The following is a 16,388-nucleotide window of genomic DNA, read 5'->3' on the forward strand; positions in this document are numbered from 1 at the left end:
CTATTATGGATGCCAAACCAGCTGACATGGCCACAGTCTATACTACTATGCTGAAATGTCAGCAACTGTAGGACAGCAGCCTTCCGTTCATCATGGATCAGCAGCTGTATGCTGTAGCTCAGCAAGTGAAATGGACTCTCCAACTGAACTTGGTATCAATGTGATTCACCTGGATGGTTTTCACACCCAGTGCTGTTTTATTGCATGTATTACGAAATTTTGGGGAGACACAGGATTGCTAAACCTTCTTGTTGATACTGATGTGTGTGCTACTTGTAATGCAGATCCAATGCTTGCAGCTAGGCAATTCAGCTTTTCTCTACGGGTATGTCTACACTGCAATGAAAAACCTGCTGCTGGCCTGCCTCAGCTGACTCAGGCTAAGGGTATTGTAGTGTAGACGTACGGGCTCAAGCTGGAGCTGACACCCTCCCCCCTTGTCAGGTCCCAGAGGCCAGAATGTCTGCACCACAATTAAACAGCCCCTTAGCCTGAGCCCAGTCAGGTGACATGGGCCAGGAGTGGGTGTTTAATTGCATAGGGTTTAGACATACCCCTATGGCTTGGCTTTAGCATTAGAGGCCCTGAGTGCTCTGAAACTTTATTCATTTGTTAAATTGTGTGAGCAGGAAGGAGGTACTCATGTAGTTCCAGCATTTGTCTGGTAAATGTTGGCTCACACACAAAAGGTGTCTGAGTCTGAAGACTCAACAGTCCTTACAACATGTCATTAAAGAGCTTGTTGGTGCTGTAATTCAGCATGTGCTTTCACTACTGAAGGACTTTCAGATATGGGGGTATGCCCAGTCTCCTACATTCAAGGTCTGGGATCATTTTCACCAGGTTATGTAGACGCTACATCTAAATGTCCATGCAGAGTGAGTGTATAATTGGAAACTTCACATGACACAGCACGTCCTGCTTCTTTATTGCAAACAGAGACAACTATGCCAGATGGATATCAAGCTACATTTTTGATATGTTAAAATTTCCCTGAAGTAGTATACACTGCTTTTGAATCTGGGGGGAATTTGCTGTATGTCAGACTTGTTTTTTTCAGTTGAATTTGGAGTGACATGGGAAGAGGGAAAACTGTTCTCAAAGACTCAAAGGGCAGTAGTGGGATTGTAATACTGACAAGAAAGAAGCCAGCCCTTGTCAGATGGACACTCACATGACATGTCCTGAGTGAATATGCAAAAGCTATGAGAGAAAGAAGTGGCCTAACGAGAAGTAGTGAAGACTAATTTCACAAACAAGTCCTTGTCTTTGCACTGAAAAGGAATGAAAAGCATTTTACCAACCATGTCATCAGCAATATGACAAACCCATTTGACTCTGAGTCACATCCAGAGATGATTATCACCATATCTAATGGATTCCATGTACCATCAGATGTACAAGAGTCTCTCCTGAAAATAGCAGATGTTGTTGAAGAACAAATGGAGAGATTTGTGAGAGGTGCACTTGATTCTGATTGGATTCGTAACTTCATCAGCCCAGTCAAGAAATCTGGCACCAAACGTTTGTTGACATGAACAAGAAGACTAAATTTAAGCCTGCCCAGGGAGGGATTATCACAGCAGCTATGAGTCCAGAAATTATTTTCTGCAGAGCCCTGTCCTTAGCAAGATGCAAAGATGCTGTTTCAATGATAACTGTTCTTAGTCACCAACTAGGACCTGTGCCTATGTTCCTCTTGCATGCTGATGGAACAATGAGAAGAACAGACAAAGTTGAATTAGGGCAGTGGTTCCCAAACTTGTTCCGCCGCTTGTCCAAGGAAAGCCCCTGGCAGGCTGGATTGGTTTGTTTACCTGCCGCGTCCGCAGGTTCGGCCGATCGTGGCTCCCACTGGGCGCGGTTCACCGCTCCAGGCCAATGGGAGCTGCTGGAAGCAGCGGCCAGTACATCCCTCGGCCCGCGCCGCTTCCAGCAGCTCCCATTGGCCTGGAGCAGCGAACCACGGCCACTGGGAGCCGCGATCGGCCGAACCTGCGGACGTGGCAGGTAAACAAACTGGCCCGGCCCACCAGGGGCTTTCCCTGCACAAGCAGCGGAACAAGTTTGGGAACCACTGAATTAGGGCATCAGCGGGAAGCTCAAGCTGAAAGGATCCATGAGCTAATAGCATGTGACAAAGAAACCACAGGGTATATCAGAGATGCCATGGCTGGTCATACAAAAGATGGCTGGAGACAAATTCCACACTTTCAGTGAATTGGCTGCTGAGTACCTGAGGCAGATCCTAAAAGGATTTGACAAAGCTAATTCTGTAATCAAAGTCTTTGACAGATAATGACAACAGTAACTCTGTGAAAACTACAGAAAAGCAGTGCCAGACAGGATCTAACGTTGGATGCAAGAAATACCAGGGGATTGGTGGATGTCTGTGCCTCCATGGAAGAAGTTTCTAAACGTGGCATCCAACAAGCATTCATTTGTAAAATTCCTCTGTGAATATATGGTTCAAAGTGAACCTGAGGGTGTAGGAGCACACCCAACACAAATACTCCTTCTTGCTGAGGCTGAAGTAGGAAAGTCCATCATCAGCAGAAGAAGTGAAGGTGCTGAAGAAGCCCAAGACTTGTACAGTACTCAAGAGGAAGCTGTATGTGCCAATATAGCTTTTGGGTCTCCTGGTGTCAAAGGAACTATAGGAATAGGTCACTTAATATAGATGTTTTGGTACTTGCTGTTCACTACTTTCCGAAAGTGGAACCTATAGATAATGTGGATTGAAACCGGCAACATTACCAACACAACTGACAAGTGTTGCTTCATACCTGTGTATGCAATTTATGATGCACTCACTCCTGACTTCTGCAACATACTTCTTGCTGTATACGTATTAACAGGATGTGACTGCCTGTCATTCCTGTTTGATATTGAGGAAAAAAATCTGTGTTTAATGTCAAAACAAAGGTTCAGAGATCTTGCCAAATCAGGATAGAGTGATGGACAAGTTGTAATTTCTGCAGCAAGGAAGTTGGTAGCACTGCTGTATGATGAGAGCGAGAAAGATCATGTCAAAAGAGCAACTTGGCAAACAAAGATTTGCATATCTTTGCAGATAGGTAAATCAGATACTGGATCACCATTGCAACATGGATGGAAAAATGTGGATGATGAACTACTTCCTGGATTCTTCAACGGACCATGGCATCTGAGTTTCTAGAAGACCTTGTTTGAGCCTGTATCAGTAGGGATCACAGAAGAATCAACTGTGTCTGTAGTTAGAACAATCTTCCCTGTATAGAACTGTGTACCTGCCAAGGCAGTGAAGACTGGTCACCCACCACTCTCAGAGATCATAATGATGAACAAGATGATGATGATGTTGACTAGAAGTGTCACCAGCGTTACTACATTTCAATGATATCTCTACAAATTATTAGACTTCGTTTTACCCTGTAGATCAGAGGTAGGCAACCTACAGCACGCGTGCCGAAGGAAGCATGCAAGCTGATTTTCAGTGGCACTCACGCTGCCCGGGTCCTGGCCACCAGTCCGGGGAGGCTCTGTATTTTAATTTAATTTTAAATGAAGCTTCTTAAACATTTTAAAAACCTTATTTACTTTACATACAACAATAGTTTAGTTATATAGTATAGACTTATAGAAAGAGACCTTCTAAAAATGTTAAAATGTATTACCTTAAATTAGAGTGAATAAATGAAGACTCAGCACACCACTTCTGAAAGGTTGCCGACCCCTGCTTTAGATTGTTCTTGTGATGCATGGAGGTCACAAAGAAATTCCGTTGTATGTCTTGAAATAATACATAGCCATTAAACTAACAGAAACAAATGCACATATTTCAAAGTGGTCATTTTAATGTGTTGATGCTGTCATTGTTTATCCCCCTTTCTGAGGTAATGGCACCACTTGACAGCTCCACATTATATCTCATCTTAAAGTAGACATCATAAAACGATATATGATGTGAGTGTGTGTAAACAGGGTACATTAACTTGACTAAATTGGTGCTGTCTGCTGCTTGCCTAAATGGGCTGGACTAGGCCCAGGGTCCAGGGTGTTTGACACCACTGCCTTTGTAAGAGGTTATTTCAGTTTCCATTCAGGGTAGTTTATAGAGGAAAATGTACCTGCTTGTATATAACATTTACAGTTTACCTGTATATAATTTCTTCTTGGTTTTGTTTGTTTGTTTGTTTGTATCAGGAGTAGGCCAGAATCTTCAAGATCATTTAGAAGTGTACATACAGCAGAAGTGCACCAAACCTATTACTCTCTACAAAGCACAAAAGCCTGTTAACATGGCAAAGATTGGTTTAGAATGGCTTTGGAAATGTACAGGTATGAAAAAAAATGTGAAACTGTCCCACTGTTCAGTTCTATAGGATTACCAAATTTGGCTTTTAGCTGAATTATATATGTCAGAATCCCAGAGTGTCTTTCCGATGAAGCTTTATTACCACTAATTCTGCAGAAACTGGAGATTTTAAAAAATGAATTCAAATGGGGGGCAGACTGTGCAGTTTCCTTAGCTTTATTCTGCTTTGTTTTTTCCAAATTAGAATTTATTTTAACAAATGTAATGTTTATTGTAACAAATGAGGTTGAGATGCACTTTTTTTGTAGCATTTATTTTCCTGCCCTTAAATTCGGGCAGGGAATGTTTGCATGTTGCTAAATGTTTGCATTTATGCCTAACTTTCATTTTGGGTTATGTTCCGTACTTAAATCTGTGGGCCACTGAGAAAAGCTACTGTAAAAAGTGAAGTCAGAAAATGATGTATTAAGACAGTGGTTCTCAAAGCCGGTCCGCCGCTTGTTCAGGGTAAGCATCCTGGTGGGCCAGGCTGGTTTGTTTACCTGCCGCATCCGCAGGTTTGGCCGATCGTGGCTCCCACTGGCTGCGGTTTGCTGCTCCAGGCCAATGGGGGCTGCAGGAAGGGTGGCCAGCACGTCCCTCGGCCCACACCGCTTCCCGCAGCCCCTATTGGCTTGGAGCGGCGAACCACGACCAGTGGGAACCGCGATCGGCCGAACCTGCAGACGCGGCAGGTAAACAAACCGGCCTGACCTGCTAGGGGCTTTCCCTGAACAAGTAGTGGACCGGTTTTCAGAACCACTGATCTAGTGGGGTGGCACAGAGGTTTAAAGAGGTGCTATACAGTAGCGTGGAGGGGAAGCAGGGTCTGCAAGTGGGTGTCAGGGGGCAGGGAGTGGGCAGAGCCTTTGCTCTACCCCCTCTAGACACCTGGTGCATCTGGGAGCATGCACTGGACTGGGTATCTAGCTGCCACAGCTTATTCTCTCCCTCAACCAGCGGGCACTCCCAGTGACAATCTCCCACCTAAGCTGCTTCAGAAGCATTGCAACAGTGCACTGCCCTTCATATTAAGCAACTTGTAACATCCCATTCTACCCCAAAGAAAATGGAGAATATTTAGGAAGCTGGAGACACCTTGGGATTTTTTTGAAGTCAAACACATTTTACATTTATTTAGTGATCAACATGATGAAAATAATGTACATTGCACAAGTTATAAGTTAATTGTATATGGATTTGCACCCCTCACAGTTTCACTGTCTTTGATTGACATAATTATGTGCATTGCATAAGTGGAAAGGTGTATGGGGCATGGAGAAATGGTTCGGAAACAAGGATTTTAAAAATACACATTTTTCTTACCTTTCGAATATTTTAGAATTTTTCTTTCTTTCTTTCTCAATCTCTAGGAGATGGAGCTACTGCCCACTTAGAGTCTGGTGGGTTTATTAGAAGTCGGCCAGATGTTCCTCATCCAGACATTCAGTTCCATTTTCTTCCTTCTCAGGTGATTGATCATGGACGTGTTGCTTCCCAGCTGGAAGCTTACCAGGTCAGTGGTTCAAGGACACAAATTAGCAATGTCCTGAATTAGCAAGGAGATTTACAGTTTATTGGAAACATTAATAGTAGTACAGTGATCAAGTTACAGATAGTTCAGTATTGTGTAAAAGATGTGACTTAATTGCCTACATTGCAAAAATATTTACATATTTTATTTGTTGCTGGTGCCAGAATAATTTTACTCTTTATCTTTGGAAAAATACGCAATAAGTTTTTTAGGGGTTATGAACCTGATTCTGTGTCATTGTCATCAGTAGTACATGATCGAATTCTATATTATAATATTTTGTTTTCCCTTTAACTACTTAGTAATGTCTCTTTCTGTTGTATCAATATGTAATGTAGATTCAAAAGTCTGTAGTTCATACTGTGAAACTGTCACTATATACATCTGTTTTCTTTGGCTAGTTTTTATTTCATGATGATAGTAATTTGGTCATCTGAACTGTCAGCTACTGCTAAACTGAAATAATATTTGCTTGTTGTTGTATTATAAATAGTTTATTTCCTGTGCTGTGCGTATAGCCAAAAAAACAAGAAAAAATGTTCATATTGTGGCCTTCCTTTTCATTCTCCCTTTTTTATATTTTATGTTTGGGTAATCTGTAAGAAGACTCCATGTTTTTAAAAATTGCATTGGACTCGGAAGTCTGTCTAGATGGAATTTTGTCATGCAGTGTTTTGGGGTTATTGCAGGTTCATGTTGGACCCATGAGGAGCAAAAGTGTGGGCTGGCTAAAGTTGAAAAGTAAAGATCCAAGGGACCATCCTGTGATTGAACCAAACTACTTATCAATGGGTAAATGCCTGGTATCTATATTAAGTTGGTCTCATTCAGTTCCTTCCCCCTTGCTCCAAGAAGAAGTGATCTACTACCTGGCCATATCACTAGCAAATTACTCCCCTCTTGACACCATCTCAACTGTGCTGGTTGGCACATCGGTATTATTATTACTATTCATGTTGTGATAGCTCAGAGAAGCCTCAGTTAATGACCAAAATGCTATTTTGCTAGGTGCTGTACAAACACTGAACAAAAAGACCGTCCCTGCCACAAAAGGCTTCCAGTCTAAGTGGGGTGCAGTCAAGCGACTGCCCATTCCCTGCCCCTTCCAGTTCACCCCACACCCACCTGTGCAAGAGGGGGAGTAAAGGCCACCACACACCTTGCTGGCCTCCCCCACTCAGCTGGTGATCACATAGCCCATACCTCCTTATTCCTGTGTATCATTTTTATTCATCCTACTCTCCTGTACAAGTGTGTAGGGTAAGTGACAATTTTGCTCACAGTGGAAAAAAGTTCCTATTGTTTTTTCTTTCAGTAACAAGTTGAGAGCCTTTAAATTGTATATAAGCTTCCTTCCCCTTTAATTTTGCTGCCTTTTCCTTTTCTTGGTATAGCACACTGTCCTGTACTAGCACTATTAGCTGCTGTTTGTTTGTTTGTTTGAATTATGCACAGGGAAGTATTTCTAACCAGTGTATGTATTTACAGTCTCTTTGTTTCCTCTCTGTACAGAAACAGATGTGTGGGAATTTCGTCAGTGTGTCAAGTTATCCAGAGAAATTTTTGCTCAGAAAGCTTTTGAAAAATTCCGTGGTCCTGAAATTCAGCCAGGAAGTCATGTACAGTCTGACAAAGAAATAGATGCTTTCATAAGACAGAAGGCTGATAGTGCTTATCATCCTTCTTGTACCTGTAAAATGGGGCAGCCGTCTGATACCACTGCTGTGGTTGATCCTCAGACCAAAGTAATTGGGGTTGAAAACCTGAGAGTCGTAGATGCCTCAATAATGCCCAGTGTGGTCAGTGGGAATTTGAATGCCCCCACCATCATGATAGCAGAAAAAGCTGCTGATATGATCAAGGGGTTCCCATCACTCAGTGAGAAAAATGTTCCTGTATATAAACCTCAAACCTTGGAAACACAGCGATGAACAAAATGCCCACGCTTATTTTCCAGGTGAGTTTTTGCCCACATATGGAAATCTTACATTGGACTTTGCCAAGAGAATAAATGTATTGCTACAAAAAATTACAGGTAGGTATTAATTCACTACCTCTCTGATATTAAGAAGGTTGTAGCAGTCATTTAAAAAATATCAAGTTGTTTGCAGTAACTGTCCATATTAGTCAAGCATTTGGGTGATACCAATTTTTGTAATGTAGTTTGAAGTTTATGCTGAAGAGGGTCAGTTCTGCCTTACAAAAAGAAAAGGCAATCATGTGAGCCGTCAAGGAGTTCAAGACCTGTATGGCTGAGCGTGGGATGGTAGAAGTGGATGTTTGCTGCTTTGTATAGAACAGTAAGACACTTAAAACTGCTTCTGTGCTTGGGCTTACAGATGTTGTCAGAGGCCTCAATGGAGCCACAATCCTAGCAAGTGATGTAAGGGTTGCCTTTTATGTTGAATCTCACTTAGTATTCTTCGTATGCATGATTGTCCTTGACAATAGTTAATAAGCAAGATCCCCATCCTGAAGAATACTTAACTTTCTGGACTGTGTGTAAAGTGAAACATCTATGAAAGTATTTGCAGGATCAGGGCCCAAAATAGTGAACACTCACATTAATGCAGAGAAAGGAATTCCTAACATTACATAATTTCTTTTCTATATAATCTTGCAGAGGCAATACACAGTTTACAACATCATCAAGAGTTTTACTCATGTTGAGTAGTTCTTGATTTTAGTGGTCTGTTTATGGAGTAAGGTACTACTCAGCATAAGCAACAGTATATCTGTCAGGCCCCAGGTAATTTCAACATAGCTATCAATGTCAACTTCATTTATTGGTGCTTGCGTAATCATTTATAGTAACGTGGGTAATGTATTGTGGAGGTACTGATCACAGCTCCATTGTTAAGGTTGAGTTGAGTTTTAAACTTAAATGCATACATATAGTATTCGGGTAATGGTATAATCAAATTAAAAAGATATCCATATTTGATATACAGTGTGCCTTAATAGCCTCTATAAAAACAGAAACAGCAATTATTTAAAATCTCTATAATGGTAAACTCTCCATGTTCTTTGTATTTAACTTAATAAAATTCAGTTAATAACTTAATTTGTTTTAGGTGTGTAATGCAAAATGGAAACTTGCCTTGTGTCACTATTGTATGTTTAAGGGGGCCATGGAAGGTGATTGTACAGCTGTAAACAGGGCCGGCTCCAGTGTTTTTGCCGCCCCAAGTAACGGAAAAAAAAAAAAAGCCGCGATCGGCGGCAGCTCTACCGCCGCCGCTTCATTCTTCGGCGGCAATTTGGCGGCAGGTGCTTCTCTCTGAGAGGGACGGAGGGACCCGCCGCCGAATTGCCACCGAAGACCTGGACATGCCGCCCTTTGCGTTGGCCACCCCAAGCACCTGCTTGCTGCGCTGGTGCCTGGAGCCGGCCCTGGCTGTAAAGGATGAAACCGACTTTAAGGCCTGGATGTTACTAAAGTGTAAATGTTGGTTTATTTTTAAAAACAAAATGACCTGCTGTCTAGAGAGATCTTTTACCATATCAGATAGATGCTTGTCTGCCCCTGTTCAGTTAACTTGAACATCTTGGCTCATTTACTTTAAGAAGAATAAATACATCTTGGCTCTACTACTTTGATAATGCTTGCCTAATGGCCAGACTATTCTGGATGTTTGCTGAGAAAAATCCTTTACAGATATCCATCAATGGCCCTTTCTTGAGTGTGTTCTAACAGCTTTCCTGATATCGTTACAGTTCACGGGAAGTACAGGCCCTGCATCGTGATGAGTTATTGCAAGGTAATATGGAAATCCCCATAGAATGGAATAGTGAATGGAGTAGAAACAGGATGGAAATCACAATCTTTCTTTTCCCCACCACTAATAGCAGAGGAGGGAGGGAAATAATCTTTATTCTAGCCTGCCTCTGCACTCCTTACTCTTACAAATTTGAATGGGAATTTTTGCCATTCAGCCTCAGCCCGTCATTCTTTTTGTTGTCCCACCTAAGTCATCTGTTGAATCTTGCTAGAGTTTGTACATTTAAAAAAAAAAGTCATTTAAATCCTGTCTTATACTTTGATTTTTTTAAAATCTGCATGATGTTTAATGTAAACAAGGAAATGTGCATAATCCTTGCACAAGCTGTCATTACGACAATTAAACTCCTGTGAAAATTTTTGCTATTATGTGGTTTTAACTTGCTTAACCATCTTAATCATAGTCCTGATTTAATAGACAAATTTCTGTAGCAGATTTCTCCATCGTCTATTTTCATAAAATAAGCTATTTAGAAATGGGAACATGTCAAAACTCAAACAACAGCATGTAGATTCAGGTTAGAATGTCTGCAGAGCACAACTAATATTAGTTCACAGAATAAGGCTAAAATGTTTAGCGTTCATAATTAAGTTCCCATATAGAAATTGTCTGTTGTCTGGGTATGCCGGAAGGAGGAGTGGAGACACTGGAGGTGGTTTAGTTAGGCTGCAAGTTCATTCCCAGACATCAGGGAGTACTCGGCAGATAAAAGTGTACAGTGCAGGTAATTCCATAATCGTTTACATAAACTGGGGGCAAAGGGGAGTTGCTGTCAGCTCTTCCCCTTTACTCCTCCTGGTCCACAGCCAATCTGCTCCTGGCACCTCATGACCCCTTCCATCTTGAATGAGGGGTGGGGGAGAGTTGGCTCCCTGCCGTCATAAGAATCCTGAAACCCCATCTTCCCCCCATTTCCACTCCTTTATACAATACCTCCTTTAAATCCTTTACCAAAGAGCATCATGGACCTTCCCGATGGAGTAACCACACTGGACATCTGCCCCATACTGAGCTGCGACATCATAGCCTAACCCCCCATTTTCACTTGGTACAACTGAGCCCCCAACACACTGTGGGGAAGGCAAAACCCCCCCCCCCGCACCCTGACCAATCTGGAGATGAAGGAAAAAATTCCTTCCCAGCCCCCCGAGAAAGGAGCAAGTAGTTCTCACAGAGTATTATGACAAAACCTGGTGTTTAACTGCTATCATGTGAGGGTGGTAGTAGTGGTGGTGGTGGTGGGGAAGGGGGTGTTGCGCCACCTGGGCCAAGTAAAAGAGGGCTTTTGTAGCACCAGTATGGATCTAAATAGTCTCCCCTTTCTTCCAGTCACCTATGGGAGAGGGGGAAATGAGTTAATGTCCTCAAACTGATCTGGTCTGAAGCTGCTGCAGCTCTCTAGCTATCTAACCTTTAAAGGGACCACACATCTTTTCCTACAAGCCGGACAACGGCCCCTACCGCTTAATGTGCGGTGAGGTAATTTCTCGGATTCCTGTGCTGGTTTTAAAAAAAGACCTAAAAAATTAATATCAGAAGAATGTGGATTTATTAAATAGTCTGTGAACTAAAAGAAATCCTACAAATATAATTACTGAGCAAGTAGATGTCAAATAATAAAGCTAGTGCTCCTACGGCTGAGCCATCGTGAAAGATAGTATTATCTTAAGCCAGGGACTGTTACCAACATGTAAAGGACAAACATGATTATTAAATGCAGAAGGAGAAAATGCTCACAATAGCTTAGCAGACAGCAGGCATTGGAAATTGATGAAAGTACAGTAAATACAGTGCTTACAGCTGTAAATAAGTAACGTTAAAGCTTGCTTGAGTCTTCCAATGAACAGCAGAATAATTTACTCCAGAAAAAATGGAATTTTACAGTTTAAGCAAAAAACTTGCTGACTCGAAAGTTGGCTAAAGGAACAACTGCAGATGTTCTAGGCAGATATTCTTACCTGGTGCTGCTGCAAAGCACTGGTGGAGCCCTATAATTAACTGAGGGAAAGACATGCTGTGTTAAAGCAATTGCATAAAACGTAAACAATGAAACTGAAGAGAGAAGACAGCACTGAACACTCTTCCATAATGAGCCAGGTAAACCATTTCTGTATGCTGCATACTGTTGGTAGGAGGAGAGCAATAGCAATGTATTAGGTGTTAGACTATCTACTGTGTTTATAAGTCAGCCTATCTGATGCAATTCTGTGGGGCGAGCAGCTGTGTGTAGGATGAGACTTATATACGCTGTGCCTTTTATTGTGTAATATTTTCACTTGGTACTATTGCATTCAAGAGTTTCAAGTCAAAAATGCACAGCTTTGAGTCTCTTTCTGGCATTGAGAGTAAGCAGTACCACACCAATAAAAATAATAATATGTATCAACCACACTTGCCACAGCAGTGTGCAATTGATGTGGGAAGCAGTTTTGAAGGGCTGCATAGTGGTGGAAGTCCTTATATGTGATGATTAATAGTATAGTATACCAGGGTCACATTTTTGGCATAGGAATTGTTTATATTATTGCAGCGCATTCCCTAGCTACAGTGTGCTATAACTTATAACCATACACGCATTCTATACTGCATTAAGTGAATGCTGTGGTATCATAGTAGAGCATTTAAAGGGTCAGGAAATGGCAAAGTAAATTTTGCACACACAGCTGCAGTTGTGCTTTATGCATACACATTACTAGAATGTTCAATCACATAATTAAAAACAAGTCCTCAAATACATTTTTTCCTGCACCTAAAAATACATGTACATATTGCGATATTTGTTCAATCCTTTAACCTTACAGTATTTTCATGGTCATGCTACTCTAGTTGCTTTATTGATTTAGGCCTCAGTGCTCCAGAATGCAGGACTGCTTTGTGGCATTCCTTTGGTGCAAAGCAGCCTTAAAGGCAGTGAATCGGCCAATGAGCATTTTGCCTACCTATGGGAATCCTAAGGGTGGTGCGGAGTCACAATAAGCGGTTCCTGTGTCACCCCCCCTGGCTGCTGCTGCTGTATTCCTGGTTAGATGGTCCTCAGCTCCAACAGATCCCAGGCTGTTGTAATGGCTGCTGGGGGCTAATGGTGTAATATGCGTTACCATATTCTGGGGACTGGGCTGGTGCCTAGCAGTGCCAGCACTGGGAAAGCATAAAGATGTATTAAAGCCACTTTACTCCTCCATGTCTTGTTTACTCTGAGCACAGCTTGGCTGATCCAGAGAATCTGGCTCTGACTTTTTATCTGATTAATGCTTTTTTGCTACGGTGTGTATTTGAGTAACGTTGTCAGCCCCATCTACTTACACATTTTCTTTTAAAGGGGCTTTCCATAAATTATGTAGCAGATCAGGGGTTGCCTGGGTGGGGCCTTAATGTTGTATGACAGTATTTGTTTCAGTGTTACAAGGAGAGGGGGTGGCTCTTGAAAAAATCACCCAAAAATGTGTTACATAATTGATGGACACTCCCAAATAAGCAGACGAATCCTGCCTTAAGAGCCATCCATGTGCTAAGGCAGTTAGTTACAACAAAAATGACTTGAGCTGGGAACGTTGATGTCATTAAACATACCAGCATTTTCACTGTTACTCTGTGCTGTGTAGGCATTGTTCATTCTTTTTGTTGTCCCACCAAAGCCATCTGTTGAATCTTGCTAGAGCCATTACCATCATTCCCATGGCAATAAGTGTCTCAGACACAGGTTGAGGTCCCTGGCAGATCATATTATTCAGCATAACAAAAAGGGCTAAACAAATGAAAACTGGTCAAAAACAGCATTTTGTATAAATATTCTTATTCCATGTTTCCTTCAGTGTGGAAATTGCTTTCAAAAACAGAAGAAAATTAGCAGTATTTGTAAAGCTGTATTTTGTTAGTCTCTCGAGCAGGGCCAGCGCTTCCATTTAGGCGACCTAGGCGGTTGCCTAGGGCACCAGGATTTGGGGGGGCGGCAATTCGGCGGCGGGGGGGGGAGGGGTGTCCTTCCACGCTCCGGGTCTTCGGTGGCAGTTCTGCGGCAGGTCCTTCACTCGCTCCGGGACCCACCGCCAAAGTGCCCCGAAGACCGGGAGCGCGGAAGGACCCCCCTGCCGCAGAATTGCCAACGATGACCGGGAGCGCGGAAGGACCCCCGCCTAGGGTGCCAAAAACCCTGGCGCCGCTCCTGCTCTCGAGGAAAAAAAAAATCAGTCAGTTGTTTCTACAGCCTGAGTTTTCATGTAAAGGCTTTATAGTCTAAAGCCTGCTTGCAAAGGTGTGGTTTCAGCTGAGCTGCTAACAAGAGATGTAACTATAATTGAAGCATGCAGCTGTCAAACACAGCAAATCTGATGGGTCGGATTGTAATACACATTTATAATAGACCTAATTTAATTGTACCTATCTTCATTTCAGAAACAGAAATGCATTTACTCATCTTATTTCAAAAATAAACTTAAAATGAAAAGTTTTCTCAAATTATGAGGCTGCATACCACTTTCTTGGGCCTGGTCTACACTAGGAGGTTATGTCGAATTTAGCAGCGTTAACTCGAATTAACCCTGTACCCGTCCACACAACGAAGCTATTTATTTCGACATAGAGGTCTCTTTAAATCGATTTCTGTACTCCTCCCCGACGAGGGGAGTAGCGCTAAATTCGACATGGCCATGTCGAATTAGGGTAGGAGTAGATGGAATTCGATGCTAATAGCTCCGGGAGGTATCCCACAGTGCACCACTCTGTTGATGCTCTGGACAGCAGTCCGAGCTCGGATGCTCTGACCAGGCACACAGGAAAAGCCCCGGGAAAATTTGAATTCCTTTTCCCGTCTGGCCAGTTTGAATCTCATTTCCTGTTTGGACATTGTGGCGAGATCAGCAGCACTGGCAACGATGCAGAGCTCTCCAGCAGAGGTGACCATGCAATCGCAGAATAGAAAGAGGGCCCCAGCATGGACTGATCAGGAAGTCTTGGATCTGATCGCTGTGTGGGGTGATGAGTCCGTGCTTTTGGAGCTGTGATCGAAAAAACGGAATGCGAAGATCTACGAGAAGATCTCAAAAGCCATGACGGAGAGAGGATACAGCCGGGATGCAACGCAGTGCCGCGTGAAAATCAAGGAGCTGAGACAAGGGTACCAGAAGACCAAAGAGTCAAATGGATGCTCCGGATCCCAGCCCCACACATGCTGTTTCTACGAGGCACTGCATTCCATTCTAGGTGCGGCCGCCATCACTACCCCACCACTGTCCGTGGACTCTGACGATGGGGTATTGTCGACGGCTGCTTCCTCGGAGATGTTCGCGGATGGGGAAGATGAGGAAGGAGATGAGGAGGATGAGGCAGTCGACAGCGCTTTCAACGCTGATTTCCCCGACAGCCAGGATCTCTTCATCACCCTCACGGAGATCATCTACCAACCCTCCCAAGGCGGTAACCCAGACCGTGAATCAGGGGAAACATCAGTAGGTAAGTGTTTTAAACATTTATTTTGAACAGAATAGGAATCGTATCTTAATAATGGGTTTTTCATGATTAGTTTGCCCTAGGCGCTTTAGTTTCTAATCCTTGCCAGTGCAGCTACTGGAAAAGTTTGTCAATATGTCCAGTTTTTCATGATTAGTTTGCCCTAGGTGCTTTACTTTTTAGTCCTTGCCAGTGCAGCTACTGGAAAATTCTGTCAATATGTCTGGAGATAGAGCAGAAATCCTCCTGGGACATCTCCACGAAGGTCTCCTGGAGGTATTGTGAAAGCCTTTGCATCAGGTTCCTGGGGAGAGCGGCTTTATTGCATCCTCCATGGTAGGAAACTTTTCTGTGCCAGGCTAGCAGCAAGTACTCTGGGATCATTGCCTGGCAAAGCATGGCGGCATATGGCCCTGGTGCTTGCTGGCATTCACGCAGCATGCGGTCTTTCTCTGTCTCCGAAATCCTCATCAGAGTCATATCACTCATGGTGACCTGCTTTGAATTAGGGGAATGTTAGTATTGGGACTGATTGCCGTTCCTTTACATAACTGTAACCGTCTGTTTACAGCCACGCGGTGGAGGCGTGACAGGGGCAGCATGCAGGGATCTTTTCCGGGGACAGCCGTGAGGTGGGTGGGACAGGGGCAGAGTTCATGCTGGCTGGATTGCCAGCAGCAGGAACTGGCCAACGCTAGGAGCATTGCTTGGAACGTGAAAGGAGAGCACTGCTATAAATTAAGCTTTAAGCAGCCAAAAGTCTACAGCTTACCATGTCTGCTTGCTAGCCGAATTCTGTTGTCTGGCCCTGCTTGTGTGATCTGTACAGCAAGACCCCAGGCACTCAATGGGAAGGTTGAAAATTCGACCTTGTACTGAGTGCGCATGTGATAGGTGCTGTGCATGGTCTTGTTCACAGAGAAAGACTATATTCATTGTTCGCAAAACTGTATCTTTCTGAGGAATTCACTCCCTTTTTCCCATCCCACAGCTGCGAACGTCTCCCGAGCTACCCTGGCATCCCCCTCCCAGAGGCTGGCGCAGATCAGGCGACGAAAGAGAAGGACACGGGACGAGATGTTCTCAGAACTTATGGGCTGCTCCCGAGCCGAGGCAGCACAGCAGACCCAGTGGAGGGAGAACATGTCGCAATACCAGCGATCACACAGCGAACGGGAGGACAGGTGGTGGCAGGAAGACCAGCAAGCGACTCAAACGCTGCTTGGACTAATGAGGGAGCAAACGGACACGCTTCGGTGCCTTGTAGATGTTCTGCAGGACCGGAAGCAGG

At 43.4% G+C, this 16,388-nt stretch overlaps 1 protein-coding gene across 6 annotated transcripts in view; it reads left to right on the forward strand.

Annotated features, from left to right (window-relative positions):
- CHDH (choline dehydrogenase) overlaps window positions 1–16,388 on the forward strand; it is a 48,843-nt gene that overhangs the window by 19,198 nt on the left and 13,257 nt on the right. For 3 of the 6 annotated variants that reach the window (XM_054033685.1, XM_054033691.1, XM_054033686.1), the window contains 4 exons: window positions 4,186–4,320; window positions 5,710–5,852; window positions 6,560–6,662; window positions 7,383–10,018. In XM_054033685.1, the coding sequence (XP_053889660.1) occupies window positions 4,186–4,320; window positions 5,710–5,852; window positions 6,560–6,662; window positions 7,383–7,801 (800 nt within the window). In that variant the 3' untranslated portion in view covers window positions 7,802–10,018. Of the gene's footprint in view, window positions 1–4,185; window positions 4,321–5,709; window positions 5,853–6,559; window positions 6,663–7,382; window positions 10,019–14,044; window positions 14,621–16,388 lie in introns of those variants that run through there. The other 3 variants (XM_054033690.1, XM_054033687.1, XM_054033689.1) reach the window with 3 other exon arrangements.

This window comes from Malaclemys terrapin, chromosome 7, assembly GCF_027887155.1.
Source record: "Malaclemys terrapin pileata isolate rMalTer1 chromosome 7, rMalTer1.hap1, whole genome shotgun sequence".
NCBI classification, from domain to species: Eukaryota; Metazoa; Chordata; order Testudines; family Emydidae; genus Malaclemys; species Malaclemys terrapin.